The 26,123-nt window shown below is 37.4% G+C and overlaps 3 protein-coding genes across 4 annotated transcripts; 1 reads left to right on the forward strand and 2 right to left on the reverse strand.

The window, feature by feature from the left end:
- Positions 1–15,735: 15,735 nt before the first annotated feature.
- Positions 15,736–16,646, reverse strand: LOC138913867 (uncharacterized). Of its 2 annotated transcripts, XM_070218969.1 has the most exons (4): positions 16,545–16,646; positions 16,267–16,479; positions 16,174–16,203; positions 15,736–16,116 (listed from the first exon to the last, which is right to left on the reverse strand). In XM_070218969.1, exons 2-4 carry the CDS (start codon positions 16,473–16,475, stop codon positions 15,837–15,839), a joined length of 519 nt encoding a protein of 172 aa, XP_070075070.1. In that variant the 5' UTR covers positions 16,476–16,479; positions 16,545–16,646; the 3' UTR covers positions 15,736–15,836. The 2 variants fall into 2 exon arrangements, with proteins under 2 accessions (XP_070075070.1, XP_070075069.1); XM_070218968.1 differs by having other exon boundaries at positions 15,745–16,116; positions 16,174–16,479.
- A 2,004-nt stretch (positions 16,647–18,650) lies between these two features.
- LOC108057280 (N-acetylglucosamine-6-phosphate deacetylase) lies at positions 18,651–22,218 on the forward strand. Its single transcript, XM_070218548.1, has 4 exons — positions 18,651–19,011; positions 20,330–20,598; positions 20,663–21,203; positions 21,948–22,218. Exons 1-4 carry the CDS (start codon positions 18,783–18,785, stop codon positions 22,127–22,129), a joined length of 1,221 nt encoding a protein of 406 aa, XP_070074649.1. The 5' UTR covers positions 18,651–18,782; the 3' UTR covers positions 22,130–22,218.
- A 46-nt stretch (positions 22,219–22,264) lies between these two features.
- On the reverse strand, positions 22,265–25,741 carry Rab10 (RAS oncogene family member Rab10). The gene is made up of 4 exons (XM_017141478.3): positions 25,342–25,741; positions 24,720–24,919; positions 24,564–24,653; positions 22,265–23,570 (listed from the first exon to the last, which is right to left on the reverse strand). The coding sequence occupies exons 1-4, from the start codon at positions 25,466–25,468 to the stop codon at positions 23,373–23,375; spliced, it is 615 nt and encodes a 204-aa protein (XP_016996967.1). The 5' UTR covers positions 25,469–25,741; the 3' UTR covers positions 22,265–23,372.
- Between the last annotated feature and the right edge of the window lie 382 nt (positions 25,742–26,123).

Raw genomic sequence — 26,123 nt, forward strand, 5'->3', positions numbered from 1 at the left:
GGATAAAAAGAGGGATCAGTGCTGCCAGACACTCAAAAAAAGGCTGGAATAAATATTTTATACGTATACGTAATAATGCCTAGGTACGTATACTTAATTTTTCAAACACTGAATTTTTCTAGCCTACTTTTACGGGCTTTTTGTATTTGAGAAAAAATACTACAAGAAAACTAAAAAAGTTTAGTAGTATCTCAAGTTGTTTAATTTTTTTTGCACTAATTTTAAAAAAATTTAAAAACAATATCCCTCGTATTTAGGTTCAAACACTGTCCGGAAAATGACAGCACTCACCGAAATAGATAGACTGGCAGAGAAAACAAGCCTCCAGCTGAAACCGAACAGCTGAAATGTAGGCTGAAACATAACATATTCCTTTGCTGCTCACACCTCTTTTGAGTCTCGAGTGCTCCAACCCCCCCTCCACCCACTGGAAACAGCCACCCACTCAATCCACAGCCACCAATGGATAACTGTAACTGTAACAAAGACACATGTAAACAATTCCGTTTGTCTTCAACGCTGTTCCTGCCTAGTTTTAATTATACCAAGCAAAAACTTTGCCCGCACTTTGCCAACACCACCCAACCTCCACCCTTCGGCATCAAAGTTTGAAGTGAGCAACGGTAAACGATTTTTAGCTAACCACAATCCCCAATCCACATGGAAATTACTCAGCCACCAGCTCCTTTTGCGTTTCAATGGAAACTCCTCGAAGAGATTTTGGCGGAGTAGCTAATGAAACTGCGTTTGAGATGCCAAAACTGAAGTGATTGAGTGCCTGCAATGGGAAATAGGAAAACCCAGAATAATATTGTTTTTAAGATAATTTTTTTTCCATAATAAATTGTTAAATTATTTAGTAATAATTTTTTTAAAAATATGATACTTCAAGACCGCTTCTTGTCATCTCTAACTCATTACAATTAAGGCTTATAGCCCAAAACTTCATCTTCGACCTAAGCCATGCAAGAATCATCAACAGATTCAAAACAGATTACATACATTTCTTAAATACATCACTACAATTTGATATACTGCAAGCCTTTTGGCGAATTAGATTACCAAATTAACAGGGGGGCTGAGCAGCCCAAGAAACTCCAATTCCATCCGAAAGCATCACCTTGGTAACCCCCAGCAGAGTGCTTTTCAATGGCGAAGGACGAACAAAGAAAATTTCAAATAAATTAACAAGTTAATTGAGTTTCGTGTTTAGGCAGCGAACGAAAGCGATCCCAAACAGACGGGGCCCAAAAGCCGTCGGAGACCTCAGAGGCAACCTTATGGCCAATAATCGAGAGAAGTCGCCAGGTGGCCGTCTGGCGCCCACAATTGCGGTCAAAATATAGTACTCTACACCGCAAGAAAAAGTTTATATATTCCTTAGGGCTTTTAGAATGGTTTTTGAAATTCGTATGTTACATAACGTGTCTTCCTATCTAACCTGCTACGACTAACAGATACCATTTACTCAGCCTAAGGAAGTGCAAAGGAGGTGGCGCCATCTAGCGACCGTTTCATTATTTTCTCTTAACTTTTTAATGAAATGTCCTACTTTAAAATTTTTTTTACAGTTCGACAGCTATTAATAAACACTTACACCGAAAAAAACATCATATAAACCTAACTATTGTTAAATAAATTCTAAACTATTTAGTATCAAATTTTCATCAATTTTTCTGTAATAAAAATATAAACTTTATATTATATAGCATACAAAATATCAATATCCTATATGGTACATCTATTTTTTTAAAAATTTAAATTAAGATTATAAAGGGAACTTTTTCTATCACCACTTTTAACATGCATTTCATAAAAATAAATTCTAAATATCATTTTTATTTCAGAAAATCTTGAAAGAATTGTTGTTAAGGTGTAGATATTTGGCACCGCATTCGATGAACAAGCTAGTAAATTGAGTGATTTTAGTAATTCATGTTCTGGAGGCCTTTCGTTCGGCGGCAGCTGTATCCTGTGTCCTGTATTCCGTATTCTGAATCCTGAATCCCCTTGCCATCTCCACTGTTTCCTGTCTCCCTGCCGCCGGCAAATGTCCTTGTTGATGGTGTCGAGTGCGTTGCGGTTTGTCAGGTGCGTTAAACTGTGCGGTTCCCGCTGCGGTCGCCGCCGGTTATTAACAATTAACAATTAATGCTAAATCAATAAGCAAACACAACATATTTGAAAGGATCTAGGAAAGCGGTAAAGGCGGTGAGAGCGGTGAAAGCTGCGCATAAAGCGACAATGTCATTTATATGCTAATTAGGGCGGCTCAAGGAGACCCCATCCATCTATCCATTTATCCATCTACCTCGATGGCTTCGCTGCAACATTGCCAAGTTGCAAGTTTGCTGGCCGCTCGACGAATTAATTAAACTTTTTCGCCTGGCCACAGAAATTGGCGAAAAGCGCCGCCACAGGACAAAAGCCAAGCGCAGAAAATGCAATCCCAATTCGAGTGCCCCGTCCTGGTTTTTGGATCCCTCTGTCCATGCGAATGTCCATGTCCATGTCCGGTTTCCAGATCCCAGATCCCCAGTTCACAGTTCCCGGTTTTCGGCCTATGTGGGACATGTGCAACAAAATCATTTTTCAATTACATTTTCGGGTTTTCGTGTGCGGTGCGGGTTTTTGGTCCTTTAAAAAGCGACCATGACCACATGCCAGGTGTATTGGGGGTGAGTAAAGGGGGTGAATGGGGGTTTTCCAGGTGGCTTTTCACCAGAAGGTGGCAGAGGGACAAGTGCTAAGTGGGCGGCGGCATTCACGCCGCTCGATTGTTGCACATTTGAAAATTTGCTGCAAAATTGATTTCACGGCATTTTTGCGGATGCGAATGCAAAGCATTCAGAACGACCATTCAAGCGAAGGTGTGGCCAACAATATATGATAAATAAAACAATAATATTGTATATTTATTCTAAAAACAATTCCTACAAATATCACAACATTCTAGGTCGTAAGACTTAGGAAATTAATTAGCCCCAACTTTCGTGTTCATCCTTTCTTGTTATTTTGTTATTTTTAACCAATTAGTTTTCTGTTTTCAGTAATTTGACAGTAATTTAATTCAACAGCTGCGCCAGGCCGTTAATCTTTAATAACAATTTAAAACCGAGTATGTTGACTTAAACAATTCTTGCTTGGAAAAAATGGCATAAATATTGCAAAACCACCCGACCGCATCAAATAGCGCGTTCAAAGCTCGAAATGCGATCGGATTGCTTTATCCACTGCACATTGGCTAGAAAAATAGTCATTTGGTTCGAAATCTAATACAATTTAAGCTTTTGATAAACTAAAAATTAAATTATTAATTAAAAAGATAATTAAACCTATATGACTTATTTAAAGATAGTGAAATATAGAGATAGTTAAAAGCTTCCATTTGCTACATTTTCATTTAAATTTATTTTCCTAACGACTATCAAATACCCGTTACTCAGCTGAATGAGTGTGAGAGAGATGGAGATATGCAAGCAGCCAAACAAGCAGTCGCCTAAAAGTGGCGCCACCTAGCGGAAAAGCATTATTTTCTCCTAACTTTTTAAACACAACAAAATGAAATTTACACTTTTACAAAAATTTAGATAATTAAAATTATTATATAAGTTCGGCACTTTAGTCCCAAAGTGCGTTGGCTAAACGCTCGACCAGAAACAGCCGTAAACATAGCTCAAAGAAGCTGGGTTGACAAAAATGAAATTTTTGAAATTTGAATAGCGGAATCGTTTGCCCATCTTTTGCCCATGTTTGCCCACCAATTAGTTTTTTTTGCCCACGTCCAGTTTTCGAGATATAAAATTTCGAAAATTTTCGAAAATTTTCGAAAGTCACAAATTTTTGGAATTCGATTTTTTTTTTTTTAATCGTAAGAGAATCGTTTGCCCACGTTTGCCCACCTTTTAGAATTTTGATAAAATTTATACTTCAAAAGTTATCTTAATTATAAGTTTTTCCTTAAGAAAAAATCGTTTGCCCACCCTTTAAAACTGAATATTTTTGGAAAAAAACGTTTGCCCACCTCTTAAAACTAAAAAATATTGACTGCCCACCCTTTAAAAATACATTTTTATAAAAATTATCGTTTGCCCACCTCTTAAAACTAAAAAATATTCACTGCCCACCCCTTAAAACTAATTTTATATAAAAACCATCGTTTGCCCACCTCTTAAAACTAAAAAATATTGACTGCCCACCCTTTAAAAATACATTTTTATAAAAACAAACGTTTGCCCACCTCTTAAAACTAAAAAATATTCACTGCCCACCCCTTAAAACTAAATATAAATGAAAATTATCGTTTGCCCACCCCTTAAAACTAAAAAATATTCACTGCCCACCCTTTAAAAATACATTTTTATAAAAACAAACGTTTGCCCACCTCTTAAAACTAAAAAATATTCACTGCCCACCCCTTAAAACTAATTTTATATAAAAACCATCGTTTGCCCACCTCTTAAAACTAAAAAATATTGACTGCCCACCCCTTAAAAATACATTTGGTTTACAATTAAAAATTGCTTAAAATTAGTGTTTCAAATAAAACAAGGTCTTGTGAAAATCACAAAAAAATTTTATTTAAGCAATGGAACATTTATACATTTTAAAAATTACAAAATATTTAAACTTAATATGTATCACTCGGCCTGCGTATATATAACAATATGGAATGTCATTTTCGTTGTGTACGCAGTGAATTTTCGCCATCGTCTGCACATATCATCGTGAACTTCCCAAGATCCCGTTACTCTTCGGCAATATGAAATATAATGTCCGATTCCAGATCCTTGTGCCGGGACGTATTCAATGGCACCGCTCAGAATGTATTTTCTATTCTGTATTTTTATTTCTTGCGGTATCTGGAGCAAGGTTGAGGATCCTGTTGAGCCGGCTGATGTTTTTTTATGGAACGCACTATCTGTCGCAAATTCTATGTCTATTATGACATGAGGTCCTGGATCTCTTTCAAGGATCTCTTCTCCGTAGCATCTTCTGCATATTTCTTCGGATTCTTCAAAATATTCGCCAATAAAGGTGAGCAACGCCTTGGCAACACCGAGATCCTTGACCATTTCTGAATCCATTAGCTCCAGCCGTTGGAGTGTGATGTGTGATGTGTGGCTCTCGCACTCGTTCTTGGCACCTTCCTTATGTGAACGGCGGCTTGTTACACTCGGTATTCCGTTTAGAGCTTGATCAACAAATGCTCCGATATTTGTTTCGCACAGCACGGTGTTGTGTTTTTCTTCAAAAAATGACATTAAAATCAGACCTCTATCGCAGTAAAGGCTGGCAGAAATTCCCTCGTCGGCATATTTATACCCGTTACTCGTAGAGTAAAAGGGTATATTAGATTCGTGCAAAAGTATGTAACAGGTAGAAGGAAGCGTTTCCGACCCTATAAACTATATATATTCTTGATCGGGATCACTAGCCGAGTCGATCTAGCCATGTCCGTCTGTCCGTTTGTCTGTCCGTCTGTCTGTCTGTCTGTCTGTCTGTCTGTCTGTCTGTCTGTCTGTCTGTCTGTCTGTATGAACGCTGAGATCTCGGAAACTATAAAAGCTAGAAGATTGACATTTTGCATGCAGATTCTAGGAGTTCCTACGCAGCGCAAGTTTGTTTCAAAAGGGTGCCACGCCCCCTCTAACGCCCACAATCGCTTATATTCGATTTTAAAAATTTAAATATTTTGGAAAAGTAAAAATGCAGTTTTATTGTGTTTATCAATACCTATCGAAATGTAGAAGAAATTTTTTAAATCGGACCATTCGTTAAAAAGTTACGGCGGATCAAAGTTTTTCTCCATCTCTTTCGCACTCCCTTTAGCTGAGTAACGGGTATCTGATAGTCGGGGCACCCGACTATAGCGTTCTCTCTTGTTTTTTATTAAAGCCACTGTCAGGTTATCCGTATTATTATCCAATTTGTTTTTATAATGATAATTATCCATATATGCGGTCGATAATATTTCCACTAAAGAATCCATTGCACAAGTGTTTTTAAATTGTATTAATTTATTTCCAATCCATATGGGTCCCATTGCTCCGCCATTATGTAAGATCTCATCCCTTTGTCTTCGATGAGGTCGATTGTAAATTAATTCGACGTTAGGGCATTTCTTCAGATATTTTCCTCTTGGTCTATTCGTGGTTTCTTCGTATTCGTTTTCCAAATCCATTGTCTGATAAATGTTTTCATTTTCTTCGTCTTCTTTGACATTATAATCCGATGGATTTTTAGTGTTGTTCTTTACCTTCCAGTTTTCCTCTTTTAAAAGGTATTCCACGTCGCTTTCATCAGACATATCCTCCAGGACTCCTTTTTCTTTCCGGATTTTTTTTTTAATTGGTTGTTCCTTTATGAATTCAGGAACTTTTAAGTTTTTGCGCTTCATGGCGGCTCGTTCCAATTTGCACACAGCTTCGATGCAGCGTATATGTTGCACCACGAATTTATCTGCACGCACTGGTCGGTGGAATATACTCATGTCCGTGTTTTTAAGATCCTTGAAGTATGCTTCCACCAGTGCAGATGAGCCGACATTATTTTTTGATGAGAATTTGTCCTTCATCACATTAGTCCATAATACAAAGTATTGGCACAATTTTAGGAGAGGTGGCATCAATTCCGGCAAATAATACGGGTTTGGCCGGCACTTTGCAGAATTGCACTTTGACGCTTCATCTTCGGCCTTGTTTTTAATGCTGGAGATGAAATCCGAAACATCTCCGTCAGTTTCCTCCAATTCTTCCGGTAAATATACGTTATCCTCATTTCCCTCATGGTCCAGAGCCGTAAATGTGGCTATTCGGGTGAGCAGATACTTTTCATTCCTGTGGCTCGAAAGATAATCTCCTGATTCATCTTCTCCAGAGGATTCGCTCAATGCAACTATGAGTACTGCCTTTATAATTTCTGCAAAGGTCTCCTTCGTTTCGCATGTCGTCGCCACTCCAATGCATCTAATAAAAAAATCCTTTACGTTCGGCAATTTTCCTTTAAAAACGTTTTTCCGGCACATCATTTTAATAAGGTGGGCGATATCAAGCCGAATGAAGCAACGCGGCAGTTCCGTCGGGTCCTCCGATAAAATATTTTGGAAACATTTCGAAATATATGTCTTCAGGCGGCATTCATTGAAGCTCAAGCTTATTCCATTGAGTAGCGCCAAGGAAAAATCCGACACGACCTCCAGTGGAAATTGTCCCGATTTACTAATAAATTTGCTCAGCCAAAATTGGATGCTGGCAGTATCATGCTTCGCCGACAGCATTTGGAAGACAGGAAATATGCTGTCGTCTCCCTCCATTACAATTTGATATAAAAACACGTAGCTGGATTCTCCGTTCGGTTTTACAATGGGTAACACAACGCTTCCAGTTGCGTCGACCGAAATTTTTTTAATGCTCCGTATCCTTGAGGTATATGTTTTTATTTGGGCTCCTGTGCAGTAAATGCAGAAAAATTCGTCCAGTCCGATGTCAAGGATGCATCCAGCCAATTCACCCTCATATTTCTTGAGGTATAAACTTGAAATTGGATCACGATCCTTTGTGATTCCTAGGTGCCTGTTAGTTGCCTCTTCACGAAGTTTTCGCAAAGTTGGTAGCTTTGGGATGTAGCTCGGCTCTGGGTCGTTATCTTTCATGTCCTTGGTTGCTTCCTTTCTCCATAATGCCGCTTTTTTCAAAACCAACTCTTCCCCGATTTCAATTCGTCTGGATCCAGTGCAATGCCGTTTCTTACTGTGTGGAATACCTCGTGTGTCTGGCACCGAAACGGAAATCGAGATGCCGCACTGCTCCTCGGGTTCCACAAGGCAATGTCCTTTTAATTTGGAATTACACTCACTGCAATATGCTTCAATTTGAAGCCAAATATTTTCCACTTTGTCTGAGATTTTCGCCTTCTTAAAATGAAATGCACACGGAAGCGGAACTTTTTCGTACACGGCCTTAGCTATAGTATGCGTCCAGTTGGGTTGTAGATAGTTCCGCGATCTCGAATCCTTCTTCTGATCATCCTTAGGGGCAATTGATCTCCACTCCTCTTCATCCAATTGCAGATTTAAGTAGAGAATGGGCAGAGGTCCATTCTTTGAGGGTTCGCTGATCTGGAACTCCGGGTCCTCTTCAGGTGCCGTACTGTTTAACGTGCTATTATTAGCAGTACTATCCGATTGCGTAATGCCACTTCTTTCTTTCACCACTGCCAAGATGTTATTCCTGTTGATTCTGGCATGAAAATTTATTGTCTTTGCACTGATAGTTCCTCTCAATTTCTTACTGGCTTCCACCCAAACATTATCATTTCTTGGCTTTAGAGCTCCAGTTTCCGTAAATATGTTGACGCTGCAAAGCGCTTCCACCAATGTGGGGACATCAACTTGTGGCTTGGCTGGCATCGTGTTAGTATCAATTTATGGTTTGCAGAATAAATAAAATAAACAAGAAAGGAAGCTAGCTTCGGCCAGCCGAAGCTTATATACCCTTGCAGATCATTCCTATTAATTAACAAATCGCAAAAATGTTAATTTTCTAATATTTCTCATTAATTTTCCGATCGTTCCTATGGCAGCTATATGATATAGTCGTCCGATTTTGATCAAATTAAAATTGAAATTCGGAAATATTTAAAAAGAGTCATATCCTAGAGTAGAAGATAATACAATAAAAATCAAAGAAGCTAGAATTTATTTCCTATTACTTTTCCATTAATTTTCCGATCGTTCCTATGGCAGCTATATGATATAGTAGTCCGATTTTTTAAATAATTAATTCGAAATTCAGAAATATTTAAAAAATAACATCCCCAAAAGTAGAAGGTAATATTTCAAAAAACACCGAAGCTAGAATTTTTTAAAGTTTTTTTCTTCCGATCCTTCCTATGGGAGCTATAAGATATAGTTGTCCGATCCGGTCGGCTCCGACATATATACTACCTGCAATAGAAAGAAGACTTTTGCGAAAGTTTCGTCCCGATAGCTCAAAAACTGAGAGACTAGTTTGCGTAGAAACAGACAGACGGACAGACGGACAGACGGACAGACGGACAGACAGACAGACGGACAGACGGACAGACGGACATGGCTAGATCGACTCGTCTTGTGATGCTGATCAAGAATATATATACTTTATGGGGTCGGAAACGTCTCCTTCACTGCGTTGCAAACTTCTGACTGAAATCATAATACCCTCTGCAAGGGTATAAAAATTTTCACAAATTTCACTTTTGTAATCTGTATGCTTTATTTTTGCAACACGGTCACTGTTCACTAAAAAATTTTAAAGGCTTAAATAATGAATGTATATTTTAAGAAATATACTTTTTTAAATCCTTCGCGTCGAAATGGATATTATATCTTATCAATTCAAAAAACTCTTCTTAATAAAATAAAATAAAATTTCAACCAAGAGGATAAATTCTTTTCTTAAATAATAGTTTAGTAATAGTCTTAGGCCAAATTTTTTTATGTTGTTTTTGTATGTTTTTTTTTTAAGAAATCAAAACTAAAAATAACTAAAATTATAATTCTTAAACGTATGTTAATATTAAAAAAATATATATATATAGATCTAAATAATTTTTAGAAATACAAGAATAAGTCTTTGAAAAGACTTTATTCTTATTTTTTTAAAAATTAGATAAATAAATCAAATAAATAAATATATGGGGTATACTTGCAGTTTTCGCAGTTGTAGTATGGTAAATTCCTCTTTGGCACTACACCGTAAAACAGCAACACTGACGTGACACGAAATTCTAGTATCGTGCGAGTGTGTAAAAGTTAAGAGAACACAAATTTATTTTTAAAATAAAATTAGAAGAAATCACAAAGGGGCGCTTAAAGTTGATTAATAAAAATGCAACTTAAAAAATTTGTATGTCTTTTAATTAAAATTCACAAGGATGCGCAAAATAAAACACAAGGACACAGAAAATATAAGACTAATTATAAAATTCAGATTTTGGAAAAAATTCTCGACAAAAATTATATTAAAATATTTTAAAAATGTAAAAAAAACAAGATTTTAAATGACTGTAAACAAAATTAAATTTTAATATAAAATTTGAAAAACAAACTTGAAAAAATTGCAAGTCTTTAAAAAGACTATAAACAAAATTTAAAAGGATGCGCAAATAAAACACAACGACACGGAATATCCTACAATTTCGTGCAACGCCACTTCACTTCACTTCAATTTTTTTGTGAAACCTTGTGAGTTGTCACAACACTGATCACAATTGTGCACCAACACTTATGACACGGCACGAAATTCTGGTTTTAAGTAAATATCAAAATTATACTTTTATAGGAAATCAAACTTGAAAATTTTGCAAGTCTTAAAAAAGACTATCAACAAAACTCACAAGAATGCACAAAACACACAGACACAGAATTTCGTGCAATGCCACTTCGCTTTAATTCACTTTAAACAAAACGATGCTAGTACTGTACTGTTAATCAAATATCGCGCACAACTTTTCACTTCACTTTTTCACACAAAAATAGACTAATTCGGAAGTGTGGGTGTCGTTTTTTATACCTAATATGAGATTCGAGGAGGAGAGCGAATTTTGAAATTGAGACAAGTGTTTCAGGTTTAAAATTGGCGCAGGTTGCGGAAAATACCTGCTAGGTTAAAAACCCTAAAAAGTGTCATAAAAAATATGCACCCTTTCGCACAGGTACTAACATATTCAAACCCTAGGATCGAACGAACCATTCATAGCTATAAATATTTTGAGTACTACCTGCTAAACATCTTAGTACAAAAGTTAGATGTCTAAATTACCTGTTTTTGTTTTGCATAACACCTTTGACCCCCATACCCCACGTACTAAATTTAGAAAGTAGGTAATCGGTTTAAAAACATTTTTAAATTAAGTTTTAAGAGGTGGACAAACGATAATTTTCATTTATATTTAGTTTTAAGGGGTGGGCAGTGAATTTTTTTTAGTTTTAAGGGGTGGGCAAACGATGGTTTTTATATAAAATTAGTTTTAAGGGGTGGGCAGTGAATATTTTTTAGTTTTAAGGGGTGGGCAAACGTTTGTTTTTATAAAAATGTATTTTTAAAGGGTGGGCAGTCAATATTTTTTAGTTTTAAGAGGTGGGCAAACGTTTGTTTTTATAAAAATGTATTTTTAAAGGGTGGGCAGTCAATATTTTTTAGTTTTAAGAGGTGGGCAAACGATGGTTTTTATATAAAATTAGTTTTAAGGGGTGGGCAGTGAATATTTTTTAGTTTTAAGAGGTGGGCAAACGATAATTTTTATAAAAATGTATTTTTAAAGGGTGGGCCGTCAATATTTTTTAGTTTTAAGAGGTGGGCAAACGTTTTTTTCCAAAAATATTCAGTTTTAAAGGGTGGGCAAACGATTTTTTCTTAAGGAAAAACTTATAATTAAGATAACTTTTGAAGTATAAATTTTATCAAAATTCTAAAAGGTGGGCAAACGTGGGCCAACGATACTCTTACGATTAAAAAAAAAAAAAATCGAATTCCAAAAATTTGTGACGTGGGCAAAAAAAACTAATTGGTGGGCAAACATGGGCAAAAGATGGGCAAACGATTCCGCTATTCAAATTTCAAAAATTTCATTTTTGTCAACCCAGCTTCTTTGAGCTCGTAAACATTTCTGATGCAATTGCATTTCGCACCGCCCCCTTTTCATCGCCTTTTCGCCGTTCAGGAGCCTTCAACACCATCATCGGATTCCCAGTGCCCATATCCACACCCCCATCCACATCCACATCCACACCCATCATCGTCATCGTGGTCATCATCCGTACCGTTTTAATCAATTATAATTGCTAGCATTTTTGATTAGTTGGCACCTGCCTCAATCATCTGCAACGTCCGAAATGGTCGGAATCGTTTTGGTCAACCATACACAGAGCAACGGATGTGGGATGTAGGTTTTGGGCCTCTTGGTTCTGTTTCTGTTTCAGTTTCTGTTTCAGGTGCCTGCTGCCTGGAAATCCGAAATCCGAAATGTGAACGGATTGGAATGGGGATATTTCGTATATATACCGACACAAATTGGAGGACGAAGAGCGGCTGGCAAACATTTTACGTAATTGCGCACATATTTAAATTGCGTTCCATATTGCACAATACATCAAATTATGGCCCAAAGTAAAGTAAATCTGACAGTGCGGACAGAACGGACAGTACGGACATACGGACATACGGACATACGGACATACGGACAGACTGGATGGAGCTGGAGACCTAAGGCCAGTTAATAAGTAAGCCGAAGCATTTATCCGGCTGTCCATGTCCGGACTTTGTCTTTGTCTCTCTCACATTTTGCATTTTGCATGAGATTTTTGCGGGGCAAAATATACCGGACTGCACTGTAATTTATTTAGATTGTCTTGTGCAAATATTTATGCACATCGTTTCATTGATTTATAAATCAATTGCAGCCACCGGGCGAAATCCCCGGGGCCCCTGGAGACCGGGCTCCCAAAAATGCTGCCCGTAATTAATAAAGACAAATTACCTGAAAGCGATTTTGGGAACCCAAAATGTCCCGAAAACTTTGTGGCACGGCCAAAAACTAAGCAGAGCTGGAGAGATCCCAAAGTTCAAAGCTAATCCCTTATCATCCGGCCTGCCTTGACTGCCGATCTGGATTAGTATTAGGTTCGAATGGCATGGCCAATTGTCCCCCAGTTTCGGGGGCATTAAACTCCTTGGCCTCCATTCTGGCCATATTCTTATCCTTATCCTTAGCCATGGCTGGTTAAGTTCGCAACTGATTTGATTTCATCTCGGCCAATTTTCCTCAGATGGGCGTGCTGCCACGCCTACAGCTAAGCGCTCCATAACAAAGGGAACGACTTAAAAACACTCCCTCGACCCACCACATCCCGCAAAAAGGACTTATCGGCACAGATGAGGTCACACAAATAGCACAGCAAATAGTTAGTTAGATATCACCCAATCACATACTGTTTTGAACAGATAACAAAATAATAAATAAATCCATGGTATTTTTCGGGTGATCTTGGAAAAAATAAAATTTTTGCCAATTTTCATTTTTTTATATTTTTACGAAAAATTAAAAAAAAAATAAAATGTCCATGTTTAAATGCCAATCGATTGGAAATTTAACAAGAAAGGAAGCTAGCTTCGGCCAGCCGAAGCTTATATACCCTTGCAGATCATTCCTATTAATTAACAAATCGCAAAAATGTTCAATTTTCTAATATTTCTCATTAATTTTCCGATCGTTCCTATGGCAGCTATATGATATAGTCGTCCGATTTTGATCAAATTAAAATTGAAATTCGGAAATATTTAAAAAGAGTCATATCCTAGAGTAGAAGATAATACAATAAAAAGCAAAGAAGCTTGAATTTATTTCCTATTACTTTTCCATTAATTTTCCGATCGTTCCTATGGCAGCTATATGATATAGTAGTCCGATTTTTAAAATAATTTATTCGAAATTCAGAAATATTTAAAAAATAACATCCCCAAAAGTAGAAGGTAATATTTCAAAAAACACCAAAGCTAGAATTTTTTAAAGTTTTTTTTTCCGATTGTTCCTATGGGAGCTATAAGATATAGTTGTCCGATCCGGTCGGCTCCGACATATATACTACCTGCAATAGAAAGAAGACTTTTGCGAAAGTTTTGTATCGATAGCTCAAAAACTGAGAGACTAGTTTGCGTAGAAACAGACAGACGGACAGACGGACAGACGGACAGACGGACGGACAGACGGACATGGCTAGATCGACTCGTCTTGTGATGCTGATCAAGAATATATATACTTTATGGGGTCGAAAACGTCTCCTTCACTGCGTTGCAAACTTCTGACTGAAATCATAATACCCTCTGCAAGGGTATAATAACAAGTTCTGAGAGGTATGAAAATCCATATTTGGATCAATATTTCCGTTGTGTCGTCCAAAAGACTGTTGTTTTTTTTTTGGGTATTCGGGATTTCGGTTTTTGACAAAAATATGATTTTTCCTTTTTTTCCTGTAACTTGGCCAAAAATGGTCTTAAACAAAAAATACGCACTGTTTTGAACAGATAACAAAATAATAAATAAATCCATACCACTTTCCGTATGATTTTGAAAAAATTAAATTTTTGTAAATTTTATTTTTTTTATAAGGGGTACATACATCATGATTTTTTGCAAAAAATTGCCAAAAAATAAAATGTCCATGTTTAAATGCCAATCGATTGGAAAATTAATAACGAGTTTTTTTCTTTGCTGTAACATATAATATATAGAATATACAATTTTAATTTAATTATAATTATTTTCGGTCCCTGAAATAAACCTAATGCGATGACCCGAGCTGTGGAGGTCCGTATTGCCTCAATGTGTGTGTATATAAAAAATATTTCACAGGCAATTTCGCATCCCCACCCACGTCCAGGCCCACGAGGAACGTCTTCGTCTTCGTCTTCATCCTGGCATTGGTCCTGTGGCTCCTGGTCCGGGGACATTCACTATTGTGCATACACAAACTCTAATAAAAAATTCAGTTCACGTCTCGAGCACTTATTGATACGTGAGCATAGATGACACACAATCTCACGCACATACCATACATACATATATGTAGTAAGTAGCGCATACATATGCATAGGGTCCTTTTCGGAGTGTGGGCCACCGGGGGCCCAAGGATATCGGCTGGGGACTCGGAACAGAAGGCCTCCCAGCCCAAGGGGCAATAACTGACCATGAAAAATGGACAGGAGTCGAGACATCGAAGGGGAAAAGGACTCGATCAATGTCAAGGAGACGAATCAACTTTAGACGGTAAGTCACTGGGTATTTAAAAAAAGTTCCTTGAATGAACGGGAAAGGATTTGGGTGATAAATCCCCCCCACTCCGGTGAAAAGTACTGGTAAATGTGATATTTAAAAAGAAGGCAACAACAAGATTGTTCTGAAATCCCCCCACAAATAAATCCTGGATATTTTTAATTTCCCTATATTAAAATAAATATTTTCTTAATAGTAATTCTTTTAGTTCTAAAAAAAATGTTCATAGATAATTTATTTGGTTATAAACTGTATTTATTAATTCCCAAAATTCAAATAAATAAAAAACTTGTTTAAAAAATATCTAAATTTAAAGGAAGCTTTAAACTCTGATTCCCCATACTTTTTCAAGGAACCCTACTTTAAATTTATCAAATTGATGAGAAAACTGTTCTGAAGGTGTTACCAAGTATTTGTTTTTTTAGTTTGTTTTTTTAAGTAAATTCTATGCTCGCCAAAACCAATGAATTGAACTAATTAATTAGTGAATTTCGGCGATTCTGATAAACACACATGACAATTTTATTAAGGAGAATTTGAATATATATGTATATATATGTATGTCTGTAGGTATATAAATAGATGAATATATGTTCAATCGAGTACATATAATAAGCAAACATACACATGCCGTTTTGCGAAACAACTCAATTAACATTATTCATTCAAAAACAATAAATTGTCATAATTAAGCTTGTATGCTTTTGGCGCTCTTTGACCTGATAGAAAAATAATAAAGGCGAACAAAATCGATTTTCTGCACGAATTGAAGATTCAAATATATGTACAAAAGGTTCACCATTATTTCAACTTTGGCTTATCTAATAAAACTATTTTGCGAAGTATAAAGACGATGCCATTATGATTATCTGGTTAATTGATTTAAGAAAGTGAGAAAAAAATTATCACAAAAATCTCCCGCAACGTTTATTGTTATTTCTGGACTGAAAGTCCACTTTATTCCACAAACAGGGATCATTTTACAGTAATCTGTGTACCACAAGACCTTCGGCATGTACAGATTTTTAAAATTCCCGTTTAATTCTGAATCGCGAGATATCTCGTAGTCGGTTGAATGTCCCTGCTCGATCGAAGCGATCGAGGGCATTTTCTACTTCGTTGCGTGTCCATTTCTTAAGTTCTCTTGAAGAAATTGGCCTTTTCTTGAGATTACGTTTAGTCGGCTGAAAGTCCCTGCCGTCTTTCAACAATTTGCGAAACCTCTTGGCCTTCAAGCGATCGAAGGCATTTGATATTTCAGCCCTCGTCCATTTCTCCAATTCAGTGGAACAAAATGGAGATCTCCTATTTGGGAAATTTTGTTGTTTTAATTTTCACATTAATTTTTCATGAAACACTTACTTTGGTGGTCTGTGGCCTGCACTTAGTTTCCTAAGTTTGTACCGAAATTGTTTTCTCATAATTTCCACAAGCAAATTACTACATTCTACGCACACCTGTCGAATATTCTCCTGCTTCTTAATCTTGGGCAGCGGCGGATATTTATCTGGCCTGCTGGCCCGCAACTCTTGTTCCTTGGCCAGTCTCATTCGGTCCAAAATTCCCTTACCAGAATTCGCACGCAGGCCAGGGAAATTAGGCCCCTTGATAGGGACACAGTGCTTGCACTGGCATCCATTGATTTTTTTCATAGCGTAAAACATTTTCCTTTAAACATTAGATAAAAACAATAAAATAATTGTTTTAATTGCACATAAGTTTTGGGGGCTCACCTCGAGATGTAGTCTTCAGCACAGAAAAATTGTGAAAGTGGGACAGGTATATTTTTTGACACTTGCTTGACATTTGACGTTTATGAGAAAATGTTCAACAGCACTAAACTTTATAATACTAAGAAGTACTTGGTTAAATTTGTATTTTACAATACTTATTCTTTTAATTAATGAAAAATTGGTTGTACAACACTTTATAGATATAATAACTTAAAACTACTTGTATAAAACCTGTTAAAAATATTCTTTTGTAACAAAATATTTTTTGTTTATGTTTTGATCTAAAAAGTACCTTAAAGCCTTCTTACAAAGTAAAATCTCTAATATTTGTTGAACAAAGTGGCAACCCTTTGTTTTTCTTATTGCCCAACAAGGATAATGTGTCAAATCATTTCTTGGCTTGCATTTTATTTTAATTTTATACAATAAAAGCTTTTTAAAACAAGTTGGCAAAATAACTTCGCCTTGCAAAAATGTTTAGAATTCATATCAAATTATCTTAAAAATCTTTATATATTGAAAGTCCAAGTACAATGTTTAAAGCATACTTTTGTGCACACTATCAAGTGATTTGAAATCACTAGAGATTTCTGTGGCCATAAAGGGGAAACATGGGGACAAGCACACAAAGAGTGGAACATTTTGGTAAGGCCACTTTGCGACATTTTAATTTAAATGCTAATCAGTTGCCAATAGACAAAAAAGAACGAACCTATCCCACCTCTCGAGTGGAGTTCATGTTTCAGGAACCGGGTGTTCACTAGTACAATGTGTGTTTGGGTGTGTGCAAAAATTGCAACTCATTTGGAGGTGGAAGTGGCAGTGGGATGGTGGATGGTGGACTGGATGGGCTGAATGGGCACAACAGCAACAGCGCTGCAATTTGTATTTAAAATGTCGGCCATTGTGGATTAGCTGAGACAGAGGAGCCCAGGAGCACGTCAAAAAACAGGGCACTCGAAGAAAAATGCAATGATGATCTTCCATTAGTCCCTTTTAATATTATTTTTTAATGTTCATCAGAAAAGAAGAAATTCATATACCATATATCAAAAGTTGTAATCCATCCTAATATTGAAAAAATCTTAAAAAAAAGAGACTTCTCTCCTGTATCCAAAACCTTTTAACATAAAAACTTAAAAATACCAAAATTTAGAAATATATTTTATAAAATCTGTGATCTTTACTCAACCAACCCTTTTATCAACTTATTTTTAGCAATATATTTAATAAATATTATTCCAAATATGACATAAATAACAATTATAATTATATCACATATTTAAATATAAATATTTTTGTTTTTACATAGAAATTAACAAATTTTCCAATTAAATTAAACATTTAAATACTTAACCATTAATTTGTTGTATCACAAATTGAAGTCAATCACACATATTTTTTTCTCGCAGTGCACATAGTCACCTGAAGCTCTTTGTTGTTGCTGTTTGGGTGCCGTGTCGTCATTATCATTTGCATTTGCATTTTCGGCCTGCTCACTGTCGGCTTGTTGGGTAAATATTGCAATTTTATGCAGCGTCCACGAGATGCCATCGAAGGAGTCGACACTTTGGCTATAAAAACAAATTGGACGGGGTGGGAGCACAAGGCCGCGACGAATGGTTAAACAAAAGCTTGGCTTTTCCACGTAACAATTTAAATTACAAATTCTTGAAATTTAAATTTAAATCTAATCGATAACGATTGGCGGCAATCGAATGGAATCGTTGAGATAAAAAAAAAGCTGTCTGCTGCGGCACTCTCAGTGCTAGCTAGAAGTAGCTAAAAGTAGCTATTAAAAGATAAGAGTTTTCTTTTACAAAATTCTTTTTTTTTCATTTAAAAATTATGGAAATAAATGCAGGAATTTTAATAAGCCTTCTCTTTCAAAGTAGTAAATAAATTGATCTCACTTGAAATGGGAAAAAAATAAAGTTTTAAAACTTTATAAAAAGAGGTTAGCATAATTATAAATAAAAAAAAAGTGCTCCCTATAAATTTAAATAAAAATTAAATAATTTATTTTTAATTTGTTGAATGTACTTTTTAATTAAAATTAGCCAATTTTGCTGGCTATAAAATAGCCAAGCTGGTCACCCTACCAGCTGATTGATAAGTTCGTTTTTTTCGTTTTCGTTTAGTTTACGTTTACTTTCTGTTGTTTATTTGTGAGCCATCGCTCATTCCGCCCGGATCGCCAGCCACGCCCCCCGCCCCCAGCCTCCAATTGACGTCCGGATGCAGTGCACCTGGGAGGAGAAGACGACGAGCGGCAACTGCCTGCTGCAGTTCACCAACTGCCGCCTGGTACGTGGCCACCGGATCATCCAGGAGGATCTGTGGGTTCGCAACGGACGCATCGTGAATCCGGAGCCCGTCTTCTTCGAGGAGCAGGTGAAGTCCCACAGGCGCATCGATTGCGGAGGCGCCATCATCGCACCCGGCTACATCGACCTCCAGATCAACGGTGAGTCCCTGACCCCCTGACCTTACACCGAAAAAAACGATTTGATTATTGGAATTAATTTAGTTCGAAGGTCCAAATAATTTTAAATCATTTTTACACAGATAAAAAATATATATACATATATTTGCATATCATACAAAATGAATAATTCGTAATCATAATCAAAGTCCATATCGGATTTTAAATTATAAGGAAATTATCAAAAAGATCTTCATCCATCCCCTTGATGTTTAATTTAATATATTTTCATTTAATTCTTTTAAATTTCAATTTGTTAGTTAAATCAAACAGTAATTTTATTAGTTAAATAGAAAAAAACTTGGTTTAGCAGTGGTATTTGAACTCGGTATTTTGTTACCAAGCCCTGGAAAAATGCTAATAAAATAGATTTCATTAATATTTATTAACATAAGCAAAAGATATATATAATAAATGATATTCTGCCCGCGATCCCATCAATTGGCACTTTCGCCGCGATTCAATCAGCCTCCAAGGTCATCGGTTCTGTTTACCCGTTGAGGGGCCACAAATATGGAGCACTCGTAATCGGAGCGAGTTAATCTTATCGTGACTTCAGAGGCCCCAAGCTCAGCCACAAGTACCGTACAGTGGGCATTTGCATCGAAGGCCCACTGTGGTTAAACTAAAGTCGCGATAATCGGGTTCTTTGTCTTCCAGAGACAAAGGGGAATTTTGCGATAAAGATTATCTATTTATTAGACGGAGCTAAATGTACCTGTATTTTAAAGATCCTAATCTTATTTCGGGTTTCATCTTTTTGTATTATATCTGTTTTCATTGTTATCTTACTATAAAGATGATATAATTATGTATTAGCACTAATAGATATTTTTATGGACCAAAATATATACCAATATTTATGAACTTTACTTTTATTTTTATATATTTATTTCGGAAATCATTTTATAAATAAATTTGGTCTTACAACAATTTAAATTTGTATCTTGCCATAAAGATGATCTATTAAAATATTCAATTCTGAAATGTTATTTATTAAATTTGTTATTATTTTAATTTGATTATTATTTATATTAAGACATAAATCAATATATGTATAATCAATTCGCATTTCGGGTCCCATCATGGAAATAAATGGGACGTTTTATCAATTTCTCTTTTTATCTGGCCATAGAGGTTGTAATTATGATAATAATTATAATTAATATGCACTCAGACATATTTGTTGGTCGGGAAAAAGTATATTCAGAAACTTGGCTTCTATAAAATAATTATTATTAAATTTTTAATGTTATATAAATCGTAACTTTGATATTAATTTGTTATTTCCCTTATAAAGGTGGCTATGGCGTGGACTTCTCCTACGACACGGAGACCATCGAGGAGGGCGTGGCCACGGTGGCTCGCGGGCTGGTGAAAAGCGGGGTCACCTCCTTCTGTCCAACGCTGGTGACCTCGCCGAACGACAGCTACCACACAATACTGCCGCGCATTCCCAGCGAAGTGCCCAAGGGCGCCGGCATCCTGGGCATCCATGCCGAGGGTCCGTTCATCAATCCCCAGAAGAAGGGTGCGCATCCGGAGAACTGCATTCAGACCATTGATAAGGTTTGTTTATAAGTTATTGATAGTAATTTAATATATTTGATAAGCTATTTTTGTAACCCTCCAGGGACTCGGCACACTGGAGGCCACCTACGGCTCCTTGGAGCGCCTTAAGATCATCACCTTGGCGCCGGAGAAGGTCACGGATCGGGAGGTAATTGGCCAGCTGGTGGACCGCGGCATCACCGTGGCCCTGGGCCACTCGATGGCCTCGCTGAGCGACGGCGAACGTGCCGTTCAGCAGGGCGCCTCGCTGATCACGCATCTGTTCAACGCCATGCTGCCGTTCCATCACCGCGATCCCGGCCTGGTCGGACTGCTCGCCTCGGACGCAGTGCCTCGCGGTCGCACCGTCTACTTTGGCATCATTGCGGATGGTGTGCACACGCATCCGGCAGCGCTGAGGATCGCCTATCGTACGCATCCGCAGGGCCTCATCCTGGTCACCGATGCCATCTCGGCTTTGGGGTTGGAGGAGGGCGTCCACCACATCGGACAGCTGCCCCTGCAGGTGAAGCAGGGCAAGGCATTTATTGCCGGCACGGAAACCCTCTGCGGCAGCATCGCGCCCATGGACGAGTGCGTGCGGATCTTCCAAAAGGCCACGGGTGAGGATTATTATTAAAGAATTAATTGACCTTTGCAGAAGGTATTATTATTTCAGTCAAAAGAAGGAGACGTTTCCGACCCCATAAAGTATCTTTATTCTTGATCAGCATCACTAGACGAGTCAATCTAGCCATGTCCGTTTGTCCGTCCGTCTAACTAGTCTCTCAGTTTTGAAGCTATCGGGTTGAAACTTTCCCAAAAGTCTTCTTTCTATTGCAGGTAGTATATAAGTCGGAATTAGCCGGATCGGACGACTATATCCTATAGCTCCCATAGGAATAATCGGAAAAATAATGGAACAAAATTCTAGTTTCGGTGTTTTTTGAAATATTACCTTCTACTTGTGGGAATATAATTTTTTAAATATTTCTAAATTTTGAATTAAATATTTAAAAAATTGGATCACTATATCATATAGCTGCCATATAACGATCGCAAAAATTAATGGGCAAATAATAGGAAATCCATAGGAACGATCGAAAAATTATTGGGAAATTAATTGGGAACAAATTATAGCTCCGTTGGTTTTTGTATTGTATTCTTTTCTACTCTAGGAATTTCGAAATGTGTTTAACTAAAATCGGACGACTATATCATATAGCTGCCATAGGGAAGGATAGAAAAATTAATGTCAAAACCATACGAAATTAAAAATTTTTGCGATTTCTAAATTAATAGGAATGATCTGCAAGGGTTTATAGCTTCCTTTCTCGTTTTATAATCAAATCCTCTTTGTCTTACAGATTGCTCCGTCGTCTATGCCATCGAGGCGGCCACCTTGCATCCCGCCCAGTGCCTGAAAATCGAGGATCGCAAGGGAACCCTGGACTTTGGCTCGGATGCGGACTTCATACTCCTGGACGATCGGCTCCAGGTGCTGTCCACCTGGATAGCGGGGACATGTGTTCATCGCACTGCCAAGTAGTGCAACATATATTTTCTATTCACCTGATGCAGGATGTATTTTATACCGAAGATTCTCCAATTAAATTGTTACATTTTATACATTCCACAGTTGGAAAAGAGTATTGATTTACCGCCAAAAAAAGTAGACATTCGGTTTATATGACATGGTTTAGGTTGTTCTTTATATTTTTAATCGGTAAATCATTTGGTGTAGACAACTAAACTAAATCCATATACAGTTACAAATAATTGGTTTACACGAACAAAAAAAAGATGTAGAATAAAATTACAAGGAGACAGGCAGGAGGCGTTGGGTTTTTTTTGGGGGCGCCGCTCCTCCTCTCCTGCGGTTTTGCTACTACATTCATGGCGTGCACCGTCCTTACATACACAACATGGAGATATACACGCGCGCACACCCACGCCCCCTTAAGTGTACACATATATATATTGAGTGTGCGGGCGCGCGGATGCACATAAAAACGATGCAATATATATGGTATTTATATATATATATATAGGCAATAATCAGAAAACAATTTCGGAACAGACTCTGGCTTGGATGAGTGACTGCAGAGCATCTATGGATCCCCTACCTCCCCCGATCGAAATCCTAGTATCGCCGGCTTAGTATCGACAGAAAACAAAGCGAAAGCAAGCTAGGTATGTATAGGCTATATACTATCCGATGTATAATATGTATAGGTGTTATTTATATCTAGGCTGAAACGCAAAACAAAACAAAACACTAAGCGGGGCTGGGATAGTTGGTTTAAGAAGTGCGAGTGATGGCGAACGAACAGGGATCGTAAGACTATATATATATCAAAAGTTACGTTACAAAAGTTGCTTATGTCTGCGTCTTTGTTATCTTAATCGTTTCGTGTGGCTGGAACTGATCTTGTGATCCTCTGACCATTCCATCTGTTATCTGACCACCACATCCGGATACGGGGTGTTTTTTTTCGTTTTGTAAAGTTGCTTCCAAATGTTCGTATTACAATATCTGTTGTTAAACTTTAGGTAGGTTGTTTCTGCTGCTGTTGTTCTTGTTCCATCTGCTATCTGCGTATACTCGTTATAAGTATGTTCCCTCCGTGCGATTGACCCCGGGTTTATTGCTTTGTTTCCCCTCTCTCGTTTTGTGCGGAGCAGTTTCAGAAACCGATCCCCACTCCATTCAATCCAATCCAATCCAATTCCGAATCCATCCAAGCACAAACCGGGTTAAACCACGCCCCGTTCGCCTGTTGAGCCGCCTTTTACGCACAGCACTTGCTGTAGCCCGGCGCCTTCTCCTGGTTCCGGCGATCGATGATCACGCGCTCCGGATTCTCCGCCGACTCGCGGCCCGATGTCTTGTCCAGAATGGCCTCGGCCAGCTCGCAGAAGGCCCGCTCGATGTTTATGTTCGATTTGGCGGATGTTTCCATAAACCGAATGCCGTGTTCACGGGCAATCTGAAAGGAGAAGGAGGAGAGGGGGTTTATGGACTTTGTAAACAAATTGATCAAACACAGCCATGGGGCGTGCAAAAAAAAAACACATACATATGTGATCAATGATCATTGACGAGCAATCAATAAATAACCCGATGAGTTCTAACCTAAATTGTGTGTCTGGCTCTTCCGGGGATATTCCTTTGCTTTGGTTAATTTGAAAGCTATCAAGTACATAAATTGAAAGTCTTTCTAGCTATCTAAAAGAGTTTATACCTATGTGCTACTATTATATGCAAAAAATTCATTCTTTTAGTTAATTGAAAACTATAAAGTACATAATATTGGTTTTTCTTTCCAGATAAATAAAATAAAATAATAGGAAAAAGAATACTATAAAGAGTACTATTACTTTTTTTTTAATTTCTAGAATAAAATAAGACCAAGATAGTCGCTATATGTTAACTTTATCAAAAACATTTTGGAAATCTTATACAATTTTGGAAATCTTATAGAACCTAAAAATATTATGGAATTCAGCTAAACAGAAATGTTTGAGGATAGGATCTGATGATTAGTAAATCCTTTTCTATTATTATTTAATTTCTAGAATATATTAGGATCAAGATAGTCGCTGTATAATTTAGGAATATTCCAAAAGTTAACCTTCTCAAAAACATTTCGGAAATCCTATAGAACCTAAAAATGCAATAGAATACAGCTAAACAGAAATGTTTGAGGATAGGATCTGATGATTAGTATTTCCTTCTCTATAATTATTTAATTTCTAGAAAATAATAGGAACAAGATAATCGCTGTATGATTTAGGAATATGCAAAGAATACTAATTTTTATATCAAAAACATTTTAAAAAAATCTTATAGAACCTAAGAATACGATAGAGTGTTTGAGGATAGGATCTGATGATCTCTATAATAGATCTCTACAAAGGAGAACCCCCATTGTATTGTCAATTAATGATCTCTGATCTGTTTTGGCTTGAAAGATGCTCACCGCTTCGCCGCGCTCCTTGTTGACCACTCGCTTGTCCGTCATGTCGCACTTGTTGCCCAGGATCATTTTCTCCACATCCTCGTTGGCGTGCTGGAATTGGATATATTTAGATATATTTAGGATTTAGTTTTTGATAATCGATCATGACCAACTTACCTCGTCTATATTCCGCAACCATTTGACTATATTCTCGAAACTCTTCTCGTTCGTTATGTCATAGACGAGCATTATGCCCATGGCGCCCCTATAATACGAGGTGGTTATCGTGTGGAATCGCTCCTGACCGGCGGTATCCCATATTTGCAGCTTGATCTTCTTGCCGCGCAGCTCGACTGTTTTGATTTTGAAATCGATGCCTGAAAAAAGATACGATACAAAATGTTTAGTGCGGAAAAACAAACGTAAATGTAGCCGCATGACGTCATTACGTATTTTGGGTAATGGAACTTGGAATTTGGGGATTTAAAGCAGTCCCCCTAGTGTTATGACGATGGATGAATCATTCGCTTGGTGGAACAGACATTCCAGCTAAATGTTTGCACGTCCGTATTACGTGTTCCGATTTGGGTTTAGTACAAATATAGTCACATTTCTTAAGTTTTTCGCATTATCACAATTCCAAGGACGATCGCAGCAAGCAGTGCGTCCGTCAGTCGATAAGGCAGTGCCACGCCCAGTCACACCCACACACACAGCCGCACATATCCTTAGGCTGTGCAGCTGACATGTGTATGTATGTATGTACGCGTGCCGATGTGCGTAAGGTCCCGTTACTCACCTATGGTCGATATAAACGTGGAGGTAAAGGCATCATCCGAGAATCGGAACAATATGCACGTCTTTCCCACTCCCGAGTCGCCGATCAGCAACAGTTTGAAGAGCAAATCGTAGGTTTTCTTTGCCATTTCCACCAAAACGAAACGCTCGCAGAACAAAGCACAAACACACGCACGCACGCACACTACACTCGCACACACACACACACACGCACGGATGCAGGTGACAAACGATACTATTATTTAAGCGCCTGCCCTTCCCGCGATTTTCCTCGTTTTTGGTTCGCCTAACTAATGAGCCTGAGATCTGGTCTTCTCCTTTAAGCCCTTGTCTCCTTCCCGGGTTTTAAATGCGCCGAATTACTTTATATTTTCGCTTTCAATGCGATACATGCGATGCATGCGATACTATCGATGTTTCTGCTGGTATGGCAACACCTTTTCTTTTAACTGAAACTATCGATTGGTGATTTAGAAAATCACCTATTTTTAAGAGGGGATTTTTTAAGTTTTAGAATTGGTGAATTGTTGAAGTTCAGTCAGTTGTACTATATAAAGGATACTTCTAGTTTTCAGACAAGGCTGTTGAAAATTGCCTTAAATCGTAAAAAACCACAGTACTCACCTTATTTTATTTATTTAACTCCAGTTGAATTTTCAACAATTTAGTAATTTAACAGTTTAGAGAATAGCTAACTAATTTATAAAGGCTCAGATTTATTTAAAAGTTGTATATTTTCTTTACAAAAACGAAAACAAACATCAAAATTAACAAAATGGACGG

The sequence above is a fragment of the Drosophila takahashii genome, chromosome X (genome assembly GCF_030179915.1).
Source record: "Drosophila takahashii strain IR98-3 E-12201 chromosome X, DtakHiC1v2, whole genome shotgun sequence".
NCBI classification, from domain to species: domain Eukaryota; kingdom Metazoa; phylum Arthropoda; class Insecta; order Diptera; family Drosophilidae; genus Drosophila; species Drosophila takahashii.

Excerpts from the sequence above, each read along its gene's own strand:
- LOC138913867 (XM_070218968.1), bottom strand. The coding sequence starts at position 16,475 with ATGTTTTACGCTATGAAAAAAATCAATGGATGCCAGTGCAAGCACTGT. Across the intron at positions 16,117-16,173 it reads GCAGGCCACAGACCACCAAA|GAGATCTCCATTTTGTTCCA; the intron begins GTAAGTGTTTCA and ends TTTCCCAAATAG.
- LOC108057280 (XM_070218548.1), top strand. The coding sequence starts at position 18,783 with ATGCAGTGCACCTGGGAGGAGAAGACGACGAGCGGCAACTGCCTGCTG. Across the intron at positions 19,012-20,329 it reads CATCGACCTCCAGATCAACG|GTGGCTATGGCGTGGACTTC; the intron begins GTGAGTCCCTGA and ends TCCCTTATAAAG. Across the intron at positions 20,599-20,662 it reads GCATTCAGACCATTGATAAG|GGACTCGGCACACTGGAGGC; the intron begins GTTTGTTTATAA and ends GTAACCCTCCAG.
- Rab10 (XM_017141478.3), bottom strand. The coding sequence starts at position 25,468 with ATGGCAAAGAAAACCTACGATTTGCTCTTCAAACTGTTGCTGATCGGC. Across the intron at positions 24,920-25,341 it reads CACGTTTATATCGACCATAG|GCATCGATTTCAAAATCAAA; the intron begins GTGAGTAACGGG and ends ATCTTTTTTCAG. Across the intron at positions 23,571-24,563 it reads ACAAGGAGCGCGGCGAAGCG|ATTGCCCGTGAACACGGCAT; the intron begins GTGAGCATCTTT and ends TTCTCCTTTCAG.